We start from the raw sequence: 14,361 nt of genomic DNA, 5'->3' as shown, positions 1-14,361 counted from the left end.
TTGTGAGTATCCAATCATAAAATCACTTAGTGTTCGATGTGCCAAATGTCGTAACTCGTAACACCTTAAAGGCTTATAAGATGACCTCCGCCAATAAGGATTCGGAAACCCTTCTCGGCCGAGACTTGGATAGGTAACCAGTCGACCTCAACGCAGTGCTGTTTATCCAAACTAAAGGTGTTCGCCGGTTGCCTTCACAATGTTGTTTATTCAAACTGAAGATGTGTCGGCGGAAAAAGAAAATAAAAAAAATCTCAAGAGGTTTGAGAGGTTTGCGCAGGGCAATTGTGTGTTGAATTCGGGCTTTTGAATTACACACTTTGTTCTCTATTTATAGCAGCAAGAACAAATCCTAACCATACTCGAACTATGACTCCTCACCCCAATCCATCTTATCTCGGCCAATCCTACTTCTATTAGGATTTTGAATTTAGCCTTTTATTAGGCCACATTCACTTCCACTTTCCGGTATCCTTATCTGGCCGAGAATCCTTACTGCATTAGGACTTAACCGCTTCATTCATTCGCTTCTTAATAGGGCCCACCTACTTCCTATTCATCTGGAATATTCTTTTCCAAATAGGGCTTGGCCGACTTTAGTTAGGCGGCCCATGAATCGGCTGGTTTGTAGAAATCCTCGAGTAGAGTTTCTGGGCCGAGAACAATTCCATACTTGGCCCAACCCAATAATTTTAGGTCCAAAAATTGCCCCCTCGTTTCTGAGGTCGTCGACCGCCAATCCTCGATCTAGTCTTGACCTTGAAGAAGCGAAAACGTCTTTTACCATTAGACTTAACCGTCTTGATAACCACCACCATGCGCATTTATGAAATATGATTGCATGATCTCTGTTTTTCCCGATGTCTTGCCACGTGTCGATTCTCTGATAAACCTAACAGCCCTTAATCATGGCCCTTGAAAACGTGCGTCTGCCGAAGAGTCTTTTCCTCATCAATGCATTAAATCCACCACCACACGCAATCGTGCGTCCTAAAAGCTCGAGAACCTCAATCCTATCCTTCCGAGACATCCAAAATGATTGGCCATTTCCCGGTCGATTTTTCCCTCAAATTTGAAAATCAAAATGCCTCAGATCATCAAATGTTTAACATTCCTCACGAAATGCCTATAAATATCTGAATGTCTTTTACCTGTATTTCACGCTTCCAGAAACCTTTGAAAAATCTCTCTGCAATTTTGCTTTCGAAATCCCAGACAACAAACTTTCATCCCATAAGTCCTTCCAAGCAGTCATCCAAAATGACTTCCAACGCCTTTGTTTCCAAGCTCAACGACGAATGTAGCAAATGCAAAAGCTTCATCGATCAAGGCGCCATTAAAACCCTGTGCTTCGAGAGTGACTTGATCACTACTCATTAAATCTTGGGGCCACTCTTCAAGGATGCAGTACCTTCATCCATCACCACACTTTTCAAGGCTCACTGCTTGACACCCTTACGGCAAGGGTTCGACTGGTCAAAGTGGTACCTAATGAGGCCCCAAGAAGCTTGGCCTACGACTAATGCCAACTGGGCGGCCTGGGTCATTCGAATGGAAAACTTCTTTGGTCAAGAGTGGAAAGCTCTTGGTATTTATGATGCTATTAGACTCTCAACCATGGAGTTAGTTATGGACATGGAACTTCTCATGTCAGCGCTGAGTCTCTGGTGCTCGGCCACCAATACCATGGTCATTCCTTTTGGCCCTCTCGGCCCCACCATCCTCGACATCATGGCTATTCTTGGGACTTCTCATTTTAGCATCCCGATCGATGCCGCTTTCTCTGGATGCTCGTCAAATCTTGACCTCAAGGCACTTTTTGATGATCGAGTCGTCAAGACGCTAAGTCGAGATGGCCAAGAGCCTTCGAAGGAAGAGGGCTAGAAATTACACAAGAATTTCTTCAACTACAACACCCTTATCCTCCACTTCGTTGGCCGATGAGAGGCAAATCTTCGGAAGGGAGAACACGAAACCTTTCTATTCTACTGGTACAACAAATTTATTTGTTGTACCCGATCAAACAAATGCCTGGTTGAGAATATATCAGTGGCCAAAGCCCTGGCGCGTGGTCATACCTTGGCGCTCAGCTCAGCCCCCATTCTTGCTAATCTTCTTCGCTGTTTGGCTGAGGCGACCATTGGCAAAATTAACCCAAATCAGAATAGTCCCCTCTCGGTTTTCCAACTCTAACTACAGGTCTATCTCGCTACATTCTGGCCAGAAATCTCTAACTTCCAACCTACTATTTTTCTCGGTCTTCAGTTGGCATCTCGGCCAGCGCCTCCTCACCAGGCCGAAGAGGTCTTCAAATATCTATTCGGCCTAGATGTCCTTTCTGAAGATAAATTTTTAGTATGTCGTCATCAAGAGCACCGTTGCTCCCTCAAGCTTCCAACGTCAGCATGGAGTGAAAGTGAAGAGGCTGCCCTTCGTCAAAATTAAGGGTCGATCGTGTTAACTCACGACCTTCCCCTAGGTTGTGACTCTCGTCGAGTGAGTTGGGAAGTTTACCACCCCCACTTCAGTGCCCAACAGCTCGGATACCTCCACTGTTGTCCAGTACCTCTACTCACTTCCCTTTCCCTCTTCAGTCGAGAACGCCTTTCTGGCTCGTCAGAGAGGGAGTGTAGAGACTCCGAGAAAGAGTTTCAGGATCGGCGCAAAACATTTCACCTCCGACCAACTCTTCCCGAATCTCTTGGCACTGACACTTTCGGCGACTAGTGGGAAGAATATACCCAAACCTTTTTTGGGGTTCCAGTCGAAGACATTGTTAACAAAATCTTCGACGATCGGCCTAGGAAAACCTCTGCCCCCCAATCCAAAGAGCCGACCAGAGGTATACAACCTTCATTCCTTTTATTTCTCTTTTCTACTGTCGCTGAACTTTGCTAATTTAATCTCATTTTCTCAGATAGTCGAGCGTCGAAGAAAGCAGACGTGATTGACGCGGCTGCGGCCAAGAAGCAATCTGCTTTCACTAAGAGAAGCAAAATCGTCGCGTAGTCTTCGCAAGGCAAACGGTCTCATCCGGAAACCAAGATGGCAGACGAAGTTCCCTGACCCTCGAAACACGTCAAGAAATTGGCGAAGAAGAGGGAACAGGAGATCCACGTGATCTCCAACCACACCACTAGAACAATCGCACCTAGCAACTCTCTCCCTGGCCCGGTCGTACAAGCCCCAACGGAAGAACGGCCAATAGCATCTTACTAAGCAGCCCTAAATTTCCTTCTTTCAGCGTGTCACACTTGTAACCTCGGGTGGCACAACAATGAGAGGATTTTGTACCTGAGACAAATCTTGTCCATGGCCTTATACTGGTAAGCCGGTTGCTGACTTTCCCATGATTGTTTTCTTATTTACGGACCGTGTCTCAATGGTCATGAACTCTGAAGGTCTAGCACAAGGTCCCACTGGGCGTGCTAAAATGTTGACCCTAAAAATCACAAAGACTACGTGCCACGTAGGCTGAATAACTAATAATCTAACTATGTCATTCGGCTGAATATGGGGCTTGCCAACTCATCGGCCGAGCTTGGCCTAGAAGTAAACTTTGTTGATGTTGCGTTGGGCGTGTTGCTGATTTCTTTACCTTGTGACTGCAGCCGAGGAAAGAACAAATTTCGGCCTTTGGATTCTCGAACCTGAAGATAAGGCTGTTAGTTCTGCGAAGTTCACGAATCGTTAGTGCCATATTCGGTCACATTAATTATATTCGTGAGAGTATAAGCACGTCGAATCGACACCAGACTATATGGACACAAGTACTCGAAGGAGATGTATGTCTTGATGGTAAATTTGGTTCAGCCGTCAGAATGCCAAACTCTGAAACTCACTTGTGAGTATCTAATCATAAAATCACTCGACATTCGATGTGCCAAATGTCGTAACTCGTAACACCTTACTTCGCCGAGAAGGCTAATAAGATGACCTCTACCAATAAGGATTCAGAAACCCTTCTCGGCCGATACTTGAATAGGTAACCAGTCGGCCTTGACGCAGTGCTGTTTATCCAAACTGAAGGTGCTCCTTGGTCGGCTGATTCTACGACAACAATGCTGTTTATCCAAACTGAAGGTGTTCGCCGGTTGCTTTCACAGTGCTGTTTATCCAAACTGAAGATGTGTCGACAGAAAAAGAAAATAAAAAAAATCTCAAGATGTTAGCAGTTTGCGCAGGGTAATTGTGTGTTGAATTCGAACCTTTGAATTGAACACTCCGTTCTCTATTTATAGCAACACTCGAACTAGGATTCCTCACCCCAATCCATCTTATCTCGACCAATCCTACTTCTATTAGGATTTTGAATTCAACCTCTTATTAGGCCACATTCACTTTCACTTTTCGGAATCTTTATCTAGCCGAGAATCCTTACTGCATCAAGACTTAACCACTTCATTCATCTGCTTCACAATAGGGCCCACCTACTTCCTATTCATCCAGAATATTCTTTTCCAAACAGGGCTTATCCGACTTTAGTTAGGCTGCCCATGAACCGGCTGGTTTGTAGAAATCCTCGAGCAGAGCTTCTGGGCAGAGAACAATTCCATACTCGGCCCAACCCAATAATTTTACGTCTAAACAGTACCATAAAACCAAATGTGCCCATTCTTAGGTAACCCTTTTGGTACGTTTAGATTCCAAATGTACCAAAAGACCAAATGAACAAAAGATCACAAATGTACCACAAAACTAGATGTCTCTATCAGATAACCCTTTTGGTACATTTACATTCCAAATGGACCAAGAAATACAAAAAATCAAATCCACTATAAAACTAGATGTGCCCATACTATAGGTAACTAGACGTAGTTATATAATCAAACAAATCTTTATTATGTGTTGGGTCCTCTAAATAATCAAATCTGACAATTTTTTTTATAAATATTCTACTATATTCACAAAAAAAAATATATATATAATAAACAATAAAAAATGCATAGAGATGGATAATAAATGCATAAATATAGGGATAAGAGGAAAAGAAAGAAAAAAAAATGTCCAGGAAAAGTCGTGAAAAACTAAAATTCTAAACAAAATTGAACTTATATGAAAAACTGAAATTAATAACCAAAATTTTAGGAAAATGTTTGACCAAATTTTCAAAAGGAGTGTATGTTTAGTCTAAAAATTTTAAAAACGAGGCGCCTATATCAAAACGCTCCAAACCTAAAATATTGTTTGGTAACTATTTTCAGTTTTTAAAAATGAAATCTAAAACTGAAAACTCAATAAAGTAATTTTTAGTTTTTACTTTTTATTTAAAAAAAAAAACTGAAATAGTTACTAACAAGATTTCAGTTTAAACTGAAAACTTAAAAACAATGGTTATCAAACGGCCCCTTAAGGATGAAAATAGTACTTAAGGGACAATCAATCATCCAATCAAACTTCATAATCAAAACTGAGATGTGATCAATGTGGTGTTAAGATTTTATCGCTATATATGGTGTTAAAGAAGATCATAACACAGTTATAAAATGTTTCAATGTCACACTGTAAATTGAGACCACTGATAATTAAGTTGATTATCGTCAATATATTTTATACAAATTCACAGTCATAACATGATAGCAATTTTTGTTACTTGATCGTACTGCAAGAAAACATGACTCAAACATGCATTGAAAAATCCTCATAACTTGACCTATTTCGTTCGAGATTATTATATGTATTGATTCATCCATTTTGTTAGGCCCTTCACTAGGACAGTTATAATTTAAATGTGGAACATCATTAAAGGATAACTAGAATTATACCCTTGTGTTAATCATAATTGTAAACAATAATTAAAGTTCGTCATTCAGACCAATACTTGCCATGCAAGATAACATTAGTTCTACATGCATGATACGGTTTATATGAATCTGCCACTCAGTGTTTCCCAATATTACAAGAATAAGATGCATTGTGTTTGCGTAACAAGTCCTTGCCCCCCAATTAAGGAGTGGCAGTACTTTACTCGATTCCACTTTCTCATGGCGTAGTTGTATGGTCAAAAGCATATAATCCCAAAACTTGGACGTGTAAGAGTGTCTCTGTATCAACATATTGCAGGAAAACATAAAATCCTATGTGATTGATAGAGGCACAATGGCTATCGAATCCTATTACTTTTCTACCACAATCAATCGCATCTCTTTCTCAAATTAGGAAAAAGTCATAATTCAGTTGAGAGTCGAGATATATAAGTATTACCATCACAGTCTGCGCCCCTATATGTTTTCCCTTCATCCCCATAAAACCCTACGCCTACGTATACATACTGGAGCTTCTTACAAAATCTATCCCAACCAAACCCTACGTGTGTGTGTGTGTGTATATATATATAAGTTTGTTTAATCATATGGCTAAGGTTCCTACAATCCCTTTTCTCCTTCTCAGGTTGGTATTTGTTTCTTTAGTTCACACAGATATGAGTTATGGTCGTCAGTATATCTTTGTTTAATTTCGCATAATTTCTTATCAAGTGTGATATTTTAAATTTTTTTATATACTCCCATTTCAAACCTACTCCCATTTCAAGTCAAGAGATAGCTAAATAAACACATCCCATTGCACTGATTGAGGGTGTTCGTAGTGATTGAGGGGGTCATAGAAAAAAAAACAGATAAAAATAAAAGCAATGAGAACCAATTAAAACTGACTTTGGGTTTTAGCTATTTTTTGTAGTCCATTATTCTTCATCGTTTGTTATTTAACAACTAAAAGAAACCTTTTTTTTTTTAAATGAGAAAAAGTTTAAACTCGAAATGCAATGGGTTGAAGAATTGTTAGCTTTAATTGATCTAATACCAATTCAGGATGAGCAGAACGACAATAACGAAAGGCTGATTGTGCCTCCTACCCAAGTTGACTTGAAATTCCTAAAATGGAATTTGCACAAGTCATGAACCGATGATGAGTTATCATGGTTCTCAAACATCACTTAAATACTTGAATTTTGACATTGTAAATCAAACAATTAAACGATTTCCAATTTAGTTGACCTTTTTGCAACATTGATCTTTAATAGGTGACTTGGAAACTAGATGGTTTCAACCATGAAGTAACATTGCAAAATAAAAAGGAAAGCCAAGAAGATCCAAGTGAGAAGATTGCTAATCTCTTAACAACGTGAAGGACCAGGGCCTATAGATGCAACTATTACTTGCAAGTCGCGACAACATAACCAGTAACTACAAAAGATTAACACCTGCATCATATCACATAATGGTACAAATTTAACAAAATTCTACCTCTCATTTGAATTTCAGGGAAAAGTTACAAACTGGGAAAATATCACAAGTATAGCTGAATAAGCTCATCGCTGACCACTGACGGAGTTAGTACCCCCAAATCCGTAAAGAGCAGAGTAAGATATTGCGGAGGAGTATAATCACGGGCAGACCTTTCAACTTCAACCTTGGATGGGATGGGTACCCCAAAATCAATGGGATGTAATGCAGGGGCCATGTCTTTCTGGTCCAATGGATAAAGGCGAGCAAACTGGAAAACACAAATCAAATGTATGATGTTTTGGGGAGAGTAAATTGTAGCAACCCTTAACTTTAACTCAATTGGAGCAATGGTCCCTCAACTCAAAATCCATTACCATTGGTCCTTCATCTTTAATTCAACTGGAGAAATGGTCCCTCAACTTTAACCAGTTGGAGCAATGGTCCCTCAAATTTTAACCCAATTGTAACAATGGTTCTTCCAACATAACTCATTTTGATAAAATTCTGATGAAGTTGACCAAAAGGACCATAACTACACGTTTTGATGAGTTGAGCGATCAATGGTAATGAATTTTTAGTTGAGGGACCATTGCTCCAATTTGATTAAAGTTGAGGGACCACTGCTACAATTTACTCTTTGGGGAACTAATAAACAAACATTGATATTTGAATCTGCAAATACCTCCGCGAAACTGCAATTTGCTACTCCTAAATCTACTACAAATTTGTACTCCTAAATCACACCACCAATTAGTAAGGCACATCAAGTGCCAGATCATGGATAAAAGGATTATCTAATATCTTTATAGGTATCGCATTATTTGCTATCACGTTTCCTAATATATGATTTAGTTCACTAGATATAGTGTAGAAAACATTTTGGCATACCTTGTAGCTTTCAGCAGCCACATAAACCGGTTTGTTCATGCTGTGTGCCACTAAGGCAATTTGAAATGTTCCCATCATATTGATGATACCTCCACTTTCAACCACTCCATCTGCCCCAACAAATACCATGTCGACCTCATCCATGGTATATGCTGCTGCAGAGTCTATTAGAAGCTTCACAGGAACATCAAGCTTGGCCAGCTCATTTGACAATCGTAATCCTGTTCTGTCTGGTCTTCCCTCTGCAGTTTACAGCATAAAGATTGAATCATATGGGAGACGAGTACAGCAGAACCGCCCATATGGCAAACATTTCATACTAATCCTACCTGTTAGAAACAATTTGAAAGCAAAGATGCAAAGAAACATAATTCAAAGCAAGAATAAAGACTGGTGTTCTATCTGGTCAATCTGTGTGTTGATGTAAAAGAAAAAACAGACCAAGAATCCGAAATCTCTCTATCCCATATAAGAGGTGCCAAGTGGATACAGATTTTAACTTATGTTGTTAAACCTGTCTTACTCCAGTTTATGTGCACATAAACTATAATTCACTGCATGATAAAGAAGAAAACCTGTACAGAAAACTCGAAAGAGTTTGTTGCTCTGTGCCGCAGTCTTTAATACTTCTAGAACAACTCTAGAGAAACCGTGAACCAATATGGTGCAACCATCAAATATAAAGTCTTGACTAAGCACAGCAATGATTCTGCGGGCCTGCAATCTTAGACGAGTGAGACTGAATAACTGGAAGATGACACTGTTAAAGATACATAAAAGAGTTGTGTATTACATCAAAGAGCTACATATTACGTCGTGTACCTTCATAGATATCTCCCCAAACTTCTCTGCACGTTCAATCAAACGAGACGTGGCTGAGTTGAAGTCCTCATACTCTAAAGCTGAAGTTCGAGTAACATACCGGATGAACAGGTCGCATCCAGCAGTCAAAGAAATAGAGGTCGTGTCCCATGACTGAAGTAAAGGGTAAATCACATTAATCCTAAAAATCCAGAGTTCTACCTTTCTGCTTGGAAAATACACCAAAGATCATAACTTTTGTTTTGTTTCAAGAGGTATGAACATTATAACTTAAAAATCTCATACGATGCGGCAACTTGATTTAACGAAGTAACACTTCATGCAAGCTAGATTTACTGCGCAAATTAAGTTTAAACAATAATATCGTGGTAATACCTACAACGAATGAATTCACAATCCAGACGACAAGACAAGCAAGTTCGCAAATCACCAAATCAGAAAATTGTGTGTACCAAATTCAATTGCCCCAAAAAACTAACAGACAATTTAATTCTGATTAAGATAACAGCATTTATCATAGGACAAACCCTAAAACACTGTAATTTTAAACAAACCCTAAGCATTTATCTATAGGTTCTTGATTCAGTAAGGCAGGGCTAATTTTCCACAATCCACTCACAAAAGAACAAATTCTAAAAACTGCTTTTCAGTGAAACAAACAGGGCATAGTGGACTCACTTTAAGAGACTCGGAGGCCTTCTTAAGCTCAATTTCGAGCTCCATCATAGTGGTGGCCTCACTGGACCGAATCACAGACGCCAACGCCCGAATGGCCGCCACGGCCTCCGCCAAATCGGGCTGCTTTCGCCAGCTATTGAACTCCTCGATGACGCTGAAGGGCTTGCCGGAATTAGACCCAGGCTTGGCTTCAGCCTCGGCGCCTATTGGCCCTTGGTCGTCGAGGTTTCTGCCCACGGCAGCTTGGGCCTGGGCCAGCCAGTCGCTGGTGACGACGCCGTGGTGGGCCGCCCGGGTCTGGTAGTAGGCTGATATCTTAGGGTTAGGGCTTTGCAGAGCGTCGGCCATGGATGAAGGCGGTGGTGGCGGGGAGCGAGTAAGGGAGTCGGGTTTCGAGGCCATCACGGCGTCGTTTCGCTCCTGGTCTTGCTTGTCGTGAATGAAAGAGGCTGATCTCCACCACATTAATGCCTACGCGGAGGGTTTGGGTTCACTTTCTCGGGAAAATAGGTGAGAGAATAACAGGAGAATCTGCCGGGTACTGTTGTGATGAGATTCCGGTAGCACTTTTTGCTTTAAGAGTAAAATAGAATTTATTTATAAATAACCAAGTCATACAACGAAAGCATGATTCCGGTGGCACTAATTAGGGTGACGTTACCATCTCATATTTTTACAAAAACGACATCGGCTAAGAGATGTAAAGTAAATGACGGCTCCTTATAAGGGTTTGTTTTAAGGGTGGGTTTGGAAAACGAAAATAAAAAAACGGAACCGAATATTGAACCTGAATGTGTTTTCGGCCCTCATATGGAACCAGAGGGGGATGCGTCTAGTCTACCTCATTTTTTTGGTCAGCTTCTTGATCAGGAAACTCTTGTGTGACTGTATTTTTAAGAGCTTGAAGATCTGTAGCGCCGTTTTTAGGAGCTTAAAGATCGTTGCGAGCCACTTATTACTACAGTTAGTGATATTTCTTTTCATTTGTAATTGAGAGGTTTTATATTCGATTCTCGCTAAAGGCGAATTTGAACAACATTATTGCTAGCTCATTATGAGGTTTAGCCCACTCTTCCACCATTTTAATATAGATAATATCATTTGTTAAAAAAAATAAAAACATAGATCTGCCACAAAGTTCACAGCACAAATTTCTCTCTTCCTCCTTGCTATGATTTTTTAGATTCTTTTTTATACCAATTTTTAGATTTTATTAGAAAAACTCAAATGGACCATTTTGGGTTTGATTTTCAATTTTAGTAAACAGTCGAATCGAATGAAACTGAACCTACCAATTGTTCGTTTTGAAACACATTTGGAATGGGATACAAATACTTAATGACATGCAAAATTGTTTCCATTGAGCATAGAAAGGGTTTTAGCCATATAAGCGTATTTTTTGAAAAAACACATGTCAAGTGTTTTGTTAAAAAAAAACAAAACAAAAAAAAAACCTCCACGTGTGTTTTATGAGAAAACACTTGTAACTGTTTATCCAATACACATTTTAATTTTTTTTATAAATTTATTAAATGTTTATAATAAAAACACTTTTAACTTAAGTTCTTTTTGAAAAAGTAATTCTAAACAACTAATTCTGCATTCTAGTGCATTTTGATCCGGACTGATTTCTCTCTCGTTTCTAACAATTAACTATTTAACACATTAACGCTCTTGTTGTAAAAAAAAAAAAAAAAATGTACTTCCAAACATTGTCGTTTACAAGTTTGCCCATCCTTAGTTAGACTAGTCCTTTTTCTATATGTAACAATATATAATTACACTAAAGGGAGGAGGAGTAGCACCTAATTCGATATTCAGGAGATTTTGACTTAAAATTGTTCACTTGCAAGTGAAAAGAAAAACTACTAGACTGTAGCATTAAGTGGTGACCCTTTGATGTTTTGGAACTTCAACGATAATTTGAATTTGACACAAATTGAGCTGAACAATATAATTAAGTGATATAGTTGATGACATAATAGTGTCTTAGGCCTCATTTGGAGCGCTAAAATTGTATTGAGATTAGATTTAGTCTAGCTAGATCTGACAAAATCATGTATGAAATGAGTATGTACGAAAGACTTAGGATTTAGGTCAAATCATGTTCGGTCGGGATCATAAGAGATTTATACAATGTGAGCACAAACTTTAAGGGGCCAAGTTACTATGTACTAGCAAAACATGATAAGATTATAGCACGACACGTTGTCAAGTCTATCTTTAGTTCCATCCTTTATTGAAGTACCAAATGCGAGAAATTACAATAAAGCATTTTAATTGGAATAGTCCTATATACCAAAGAAGGCCAAAGAAGTGGATATGACACTTTGTCATTGGATTTGGTGGTAATAAGGCAAGGGCAGCTCAATTAGAGTCTGTTTATCATTCTATTTAGAAATTTGGACTTGAAATTTTTTATTTGTTTCAAGAACATATTTCCAACTATGATTCATAAGACCCAAAACTTCATTTGGTTTGAGAACTTGAAACTTATGTTTACATCTCTGTCATATATTCAAAGACAAAAAAATGCATATTTGAGAGGCAATTGTGAATCTTCAAAGCTTGAGAAGAAATAAACCCAGATTGACAACCGGTTCGTAAAATCGAACGAATCTAGTGGTGAAATCGAACAAATCTTTGAGCAAATGGAACGAATATCGAGTGAAATCGAATAGAGCTCGGGGCGAAATTGAACGGCGTTTGCAATGGAGATCGTCCTCTTAATTTTTTTTATTTACCAGTGAGGGAGAGAGAATGAGAGAAAAGAGACGACAGAGAAATTTGTTTTAGTTACCAGTGAGAGGAGTGAGGGAGAAAGAAGGAAAGAGATAAGAGAGAGAGAGGACAAGGAGAGAGAAATGTGAGAAAAAGCAGAGAGAGGTTCTCTAAAAACTGTAAATTCTCACTTTTCTGTTTTGATGAAGCAAGGCTATTTATTAAGTTAGTTTTGAATTGTGTTCTTGAAAAAAATCTACCGAACAAGAATTTTTAAGTTTTGAATTGTGTTCTCGAAAAAAATCTACCAAACAAGAATTCTTAACTTGACACTTAAAACCTGTGTTTTGAGTTTAAAAAGTTGAATTTGAGTTGAATACCAAACAAGCCCTTAAGCTTTCTCTAAATTTGATAAAAAATATGGTTAACAAAAACCGAAGTAATTGATCAATTTTCACTAGCTACAATTTGAGCATCGTTCTTCTCTTCACTATTTTGGATCATTTACAATATACAATCCTAATTAAATCCTAAGGTGGAAAAACTAAAAGATCTTCAATATACTTATAGACATTACGACTTGAATTGCTTGATACTGTCGTTGACTTGCTTCCACACTTTCACATTTTACGGTTGATGAGGCCGCACACAACAAGAAGCCCTACGATGAGACTGTGATCTACAAGCGGTTCTACTACCACTGTCAAAACATCTTCTCCTAGAACCACTCCACATGTTGATTGTTTCCTTTTTACCTGTTAAATAAAATACCATTAATTAGTCTCTACATGATATATCATTAACTTATTTCAGTTATATCATTCAGGCATGAAGCTAGTATTGGGGTACTACAATATTGATATCATGCACTCATCGCTAATAAATTAAAAAGAATACGAGAGAGAGAGAGAGAGAGAGAGAGAGAGAGAGAGAGAGATGAGCACACGATGAACGATATTCAACAATTCCCAAAATATAAAGATGAGACAGAATTTACCTCTGCAACTGGTCTTCCAAAATTTTCAAGTATCTTGTAGGATGACTTGCTGCTCAAGCTTTCTATTCTGTATTGTTGTGGTTGGTTCTTGTCTAGCCCTACAACAACCTTACACTGTGACCTTCCTCTACACAACCTAGAACTTTTTCTTACTTGAAATCCAGGCTTCTTTGGGTTGATCTCTTTACCTGTGGATCTGTAGCCCTCCCAAATCCCAGGTAAATTGAATTTCTGCATACCAAAAGCACCAGTGTCATCAGCAAAATTCAGTCTAGTCTCCAACTCAATGGTGTTATAACTTATAATTATGTAGCTACTATTAGATTATACCTTTCTCCGTATGGTGAATAAGGTTTTGCCTTTCAGATCCATAAGATAAACTTCACCTCTACATTTGCAGGCATAGTTATCTACGCGATACACAATTTTTCCATTAGAATCAAAGACGGTGCAGCCATTGCTATTCAGTATGAGAGACTTCATCCATATGGTGAATGTTTCTTGTTTGGAAGTGCAGTATTCGGCAAGCGAGGAGGAAAGTGGTGCCTCAGGGTGAACCTTTGTCATGAACATCACAGAGAAGATATGTTTTGATGTTTTATTCAGCACCAAGAGGTCTTATATGCTCAACTGCGCATGGATGTATTAAGAAGCTACAGAGAAAAGAAACTAAAATAACTAATTAATTAATGTCTGATGTAAAAAATATTCACTCATGTATTTGGTGATAATTTGGCTTATGACATTAATTTACTGATTGAGTTTGAAGATATGCATGACAGAATAAAAATTATAATATCACTTGTATTATATCTTGCGCACTTTTCATCAATAAGTTACTAAAGCATACCCAAAAAGGGTAAATATTATCATTTTTAATACACCAGTTCTCTTGAGGTCATATGATTAATATTAATCTGATAGAAAGGATAAATCTACCATTTTTAATAATAAATAATATGAATCTTATCACTAACTAATCCGCAGCGCGCAGTTTGCCCCATGTCATAAATTAGCAGCTTTCACTGT

The 14,361-nt window shown here is 38.6% G+C and overlaps 2 protein-coding genes across 2 annotated transcripts; both read right to left on the bottom strand.

The window, feature by feature from the left end:
- Positions 1-7,095: 7,095 nt before the first annotated feature.
- Positions 7,096-10,222, bottom strand: LOC103948616 (translation initiation factor eIF-2B subunit alpha). Its single transcript, XM_048563987.1, has 5 exons — positions 9,615-10,222; positions 8,937-9,089; positions 8,690-8,831; positions 8,115-8,356; positions 7,096-7,494 (listed from the first exon to the last, which is right to left on the bottom strand). The coding sequence occupies exons 1-5, from the start codon at positions 10,077-10,079 to the stop codon at positions 7,288-7,290; spliced, it is 1,209 nt and encodes a 402-aa protein (XP_048419944.1). The 5' UTR covers positions 10,080-10,222; the 3' UTR covers positions 7,096-7,287.
- A 2,733-nt stretch (positions 10,223-12,955) lies between these two features.
- On the bottom strand, positions 12,956-13,899 carry LOC103948637 (protein LURP-one-related 11). Its single transcript, XM_009359673.2, has 3 exons — positions 13,663-13,899; positions 13,333-13,563; positions 12,956-13,090 (listed from the first exon to the last, which is right to left on the bottom strand). The coding sequence occupies exons 1-3, from the start codon at positions 13,897-13,899 to the stop codon at positions 12,956-12,958; spliced, it is 603 nt and encodes a 200-aa protein (XP_009357948.2).
- Between the last annotated feature and the right edge of the window lie 462 nt (positions 13,900-14,361).

The sequence above is a fragment of a genome, unplaced genomic scaffold, assembly GCF_019419815.1.
Source record: "Pyrus x bretschneideri cultivar Hongxiangsu unplaced genomic scaffold, Pyrus_bretschneideri_v1 Contig37, whole genome shotgun sequence".
Classification (NCBI taxonomy): Eukaryota; Viridiplantae; Streptophyta; class Magnoliopsida; order Rosales; family Rosaceae; genus Pyrus; species Pyrus x bretschneideri.
This window is presented reverse-complemented; position numbering and strand designations above follow the sequence as displayed.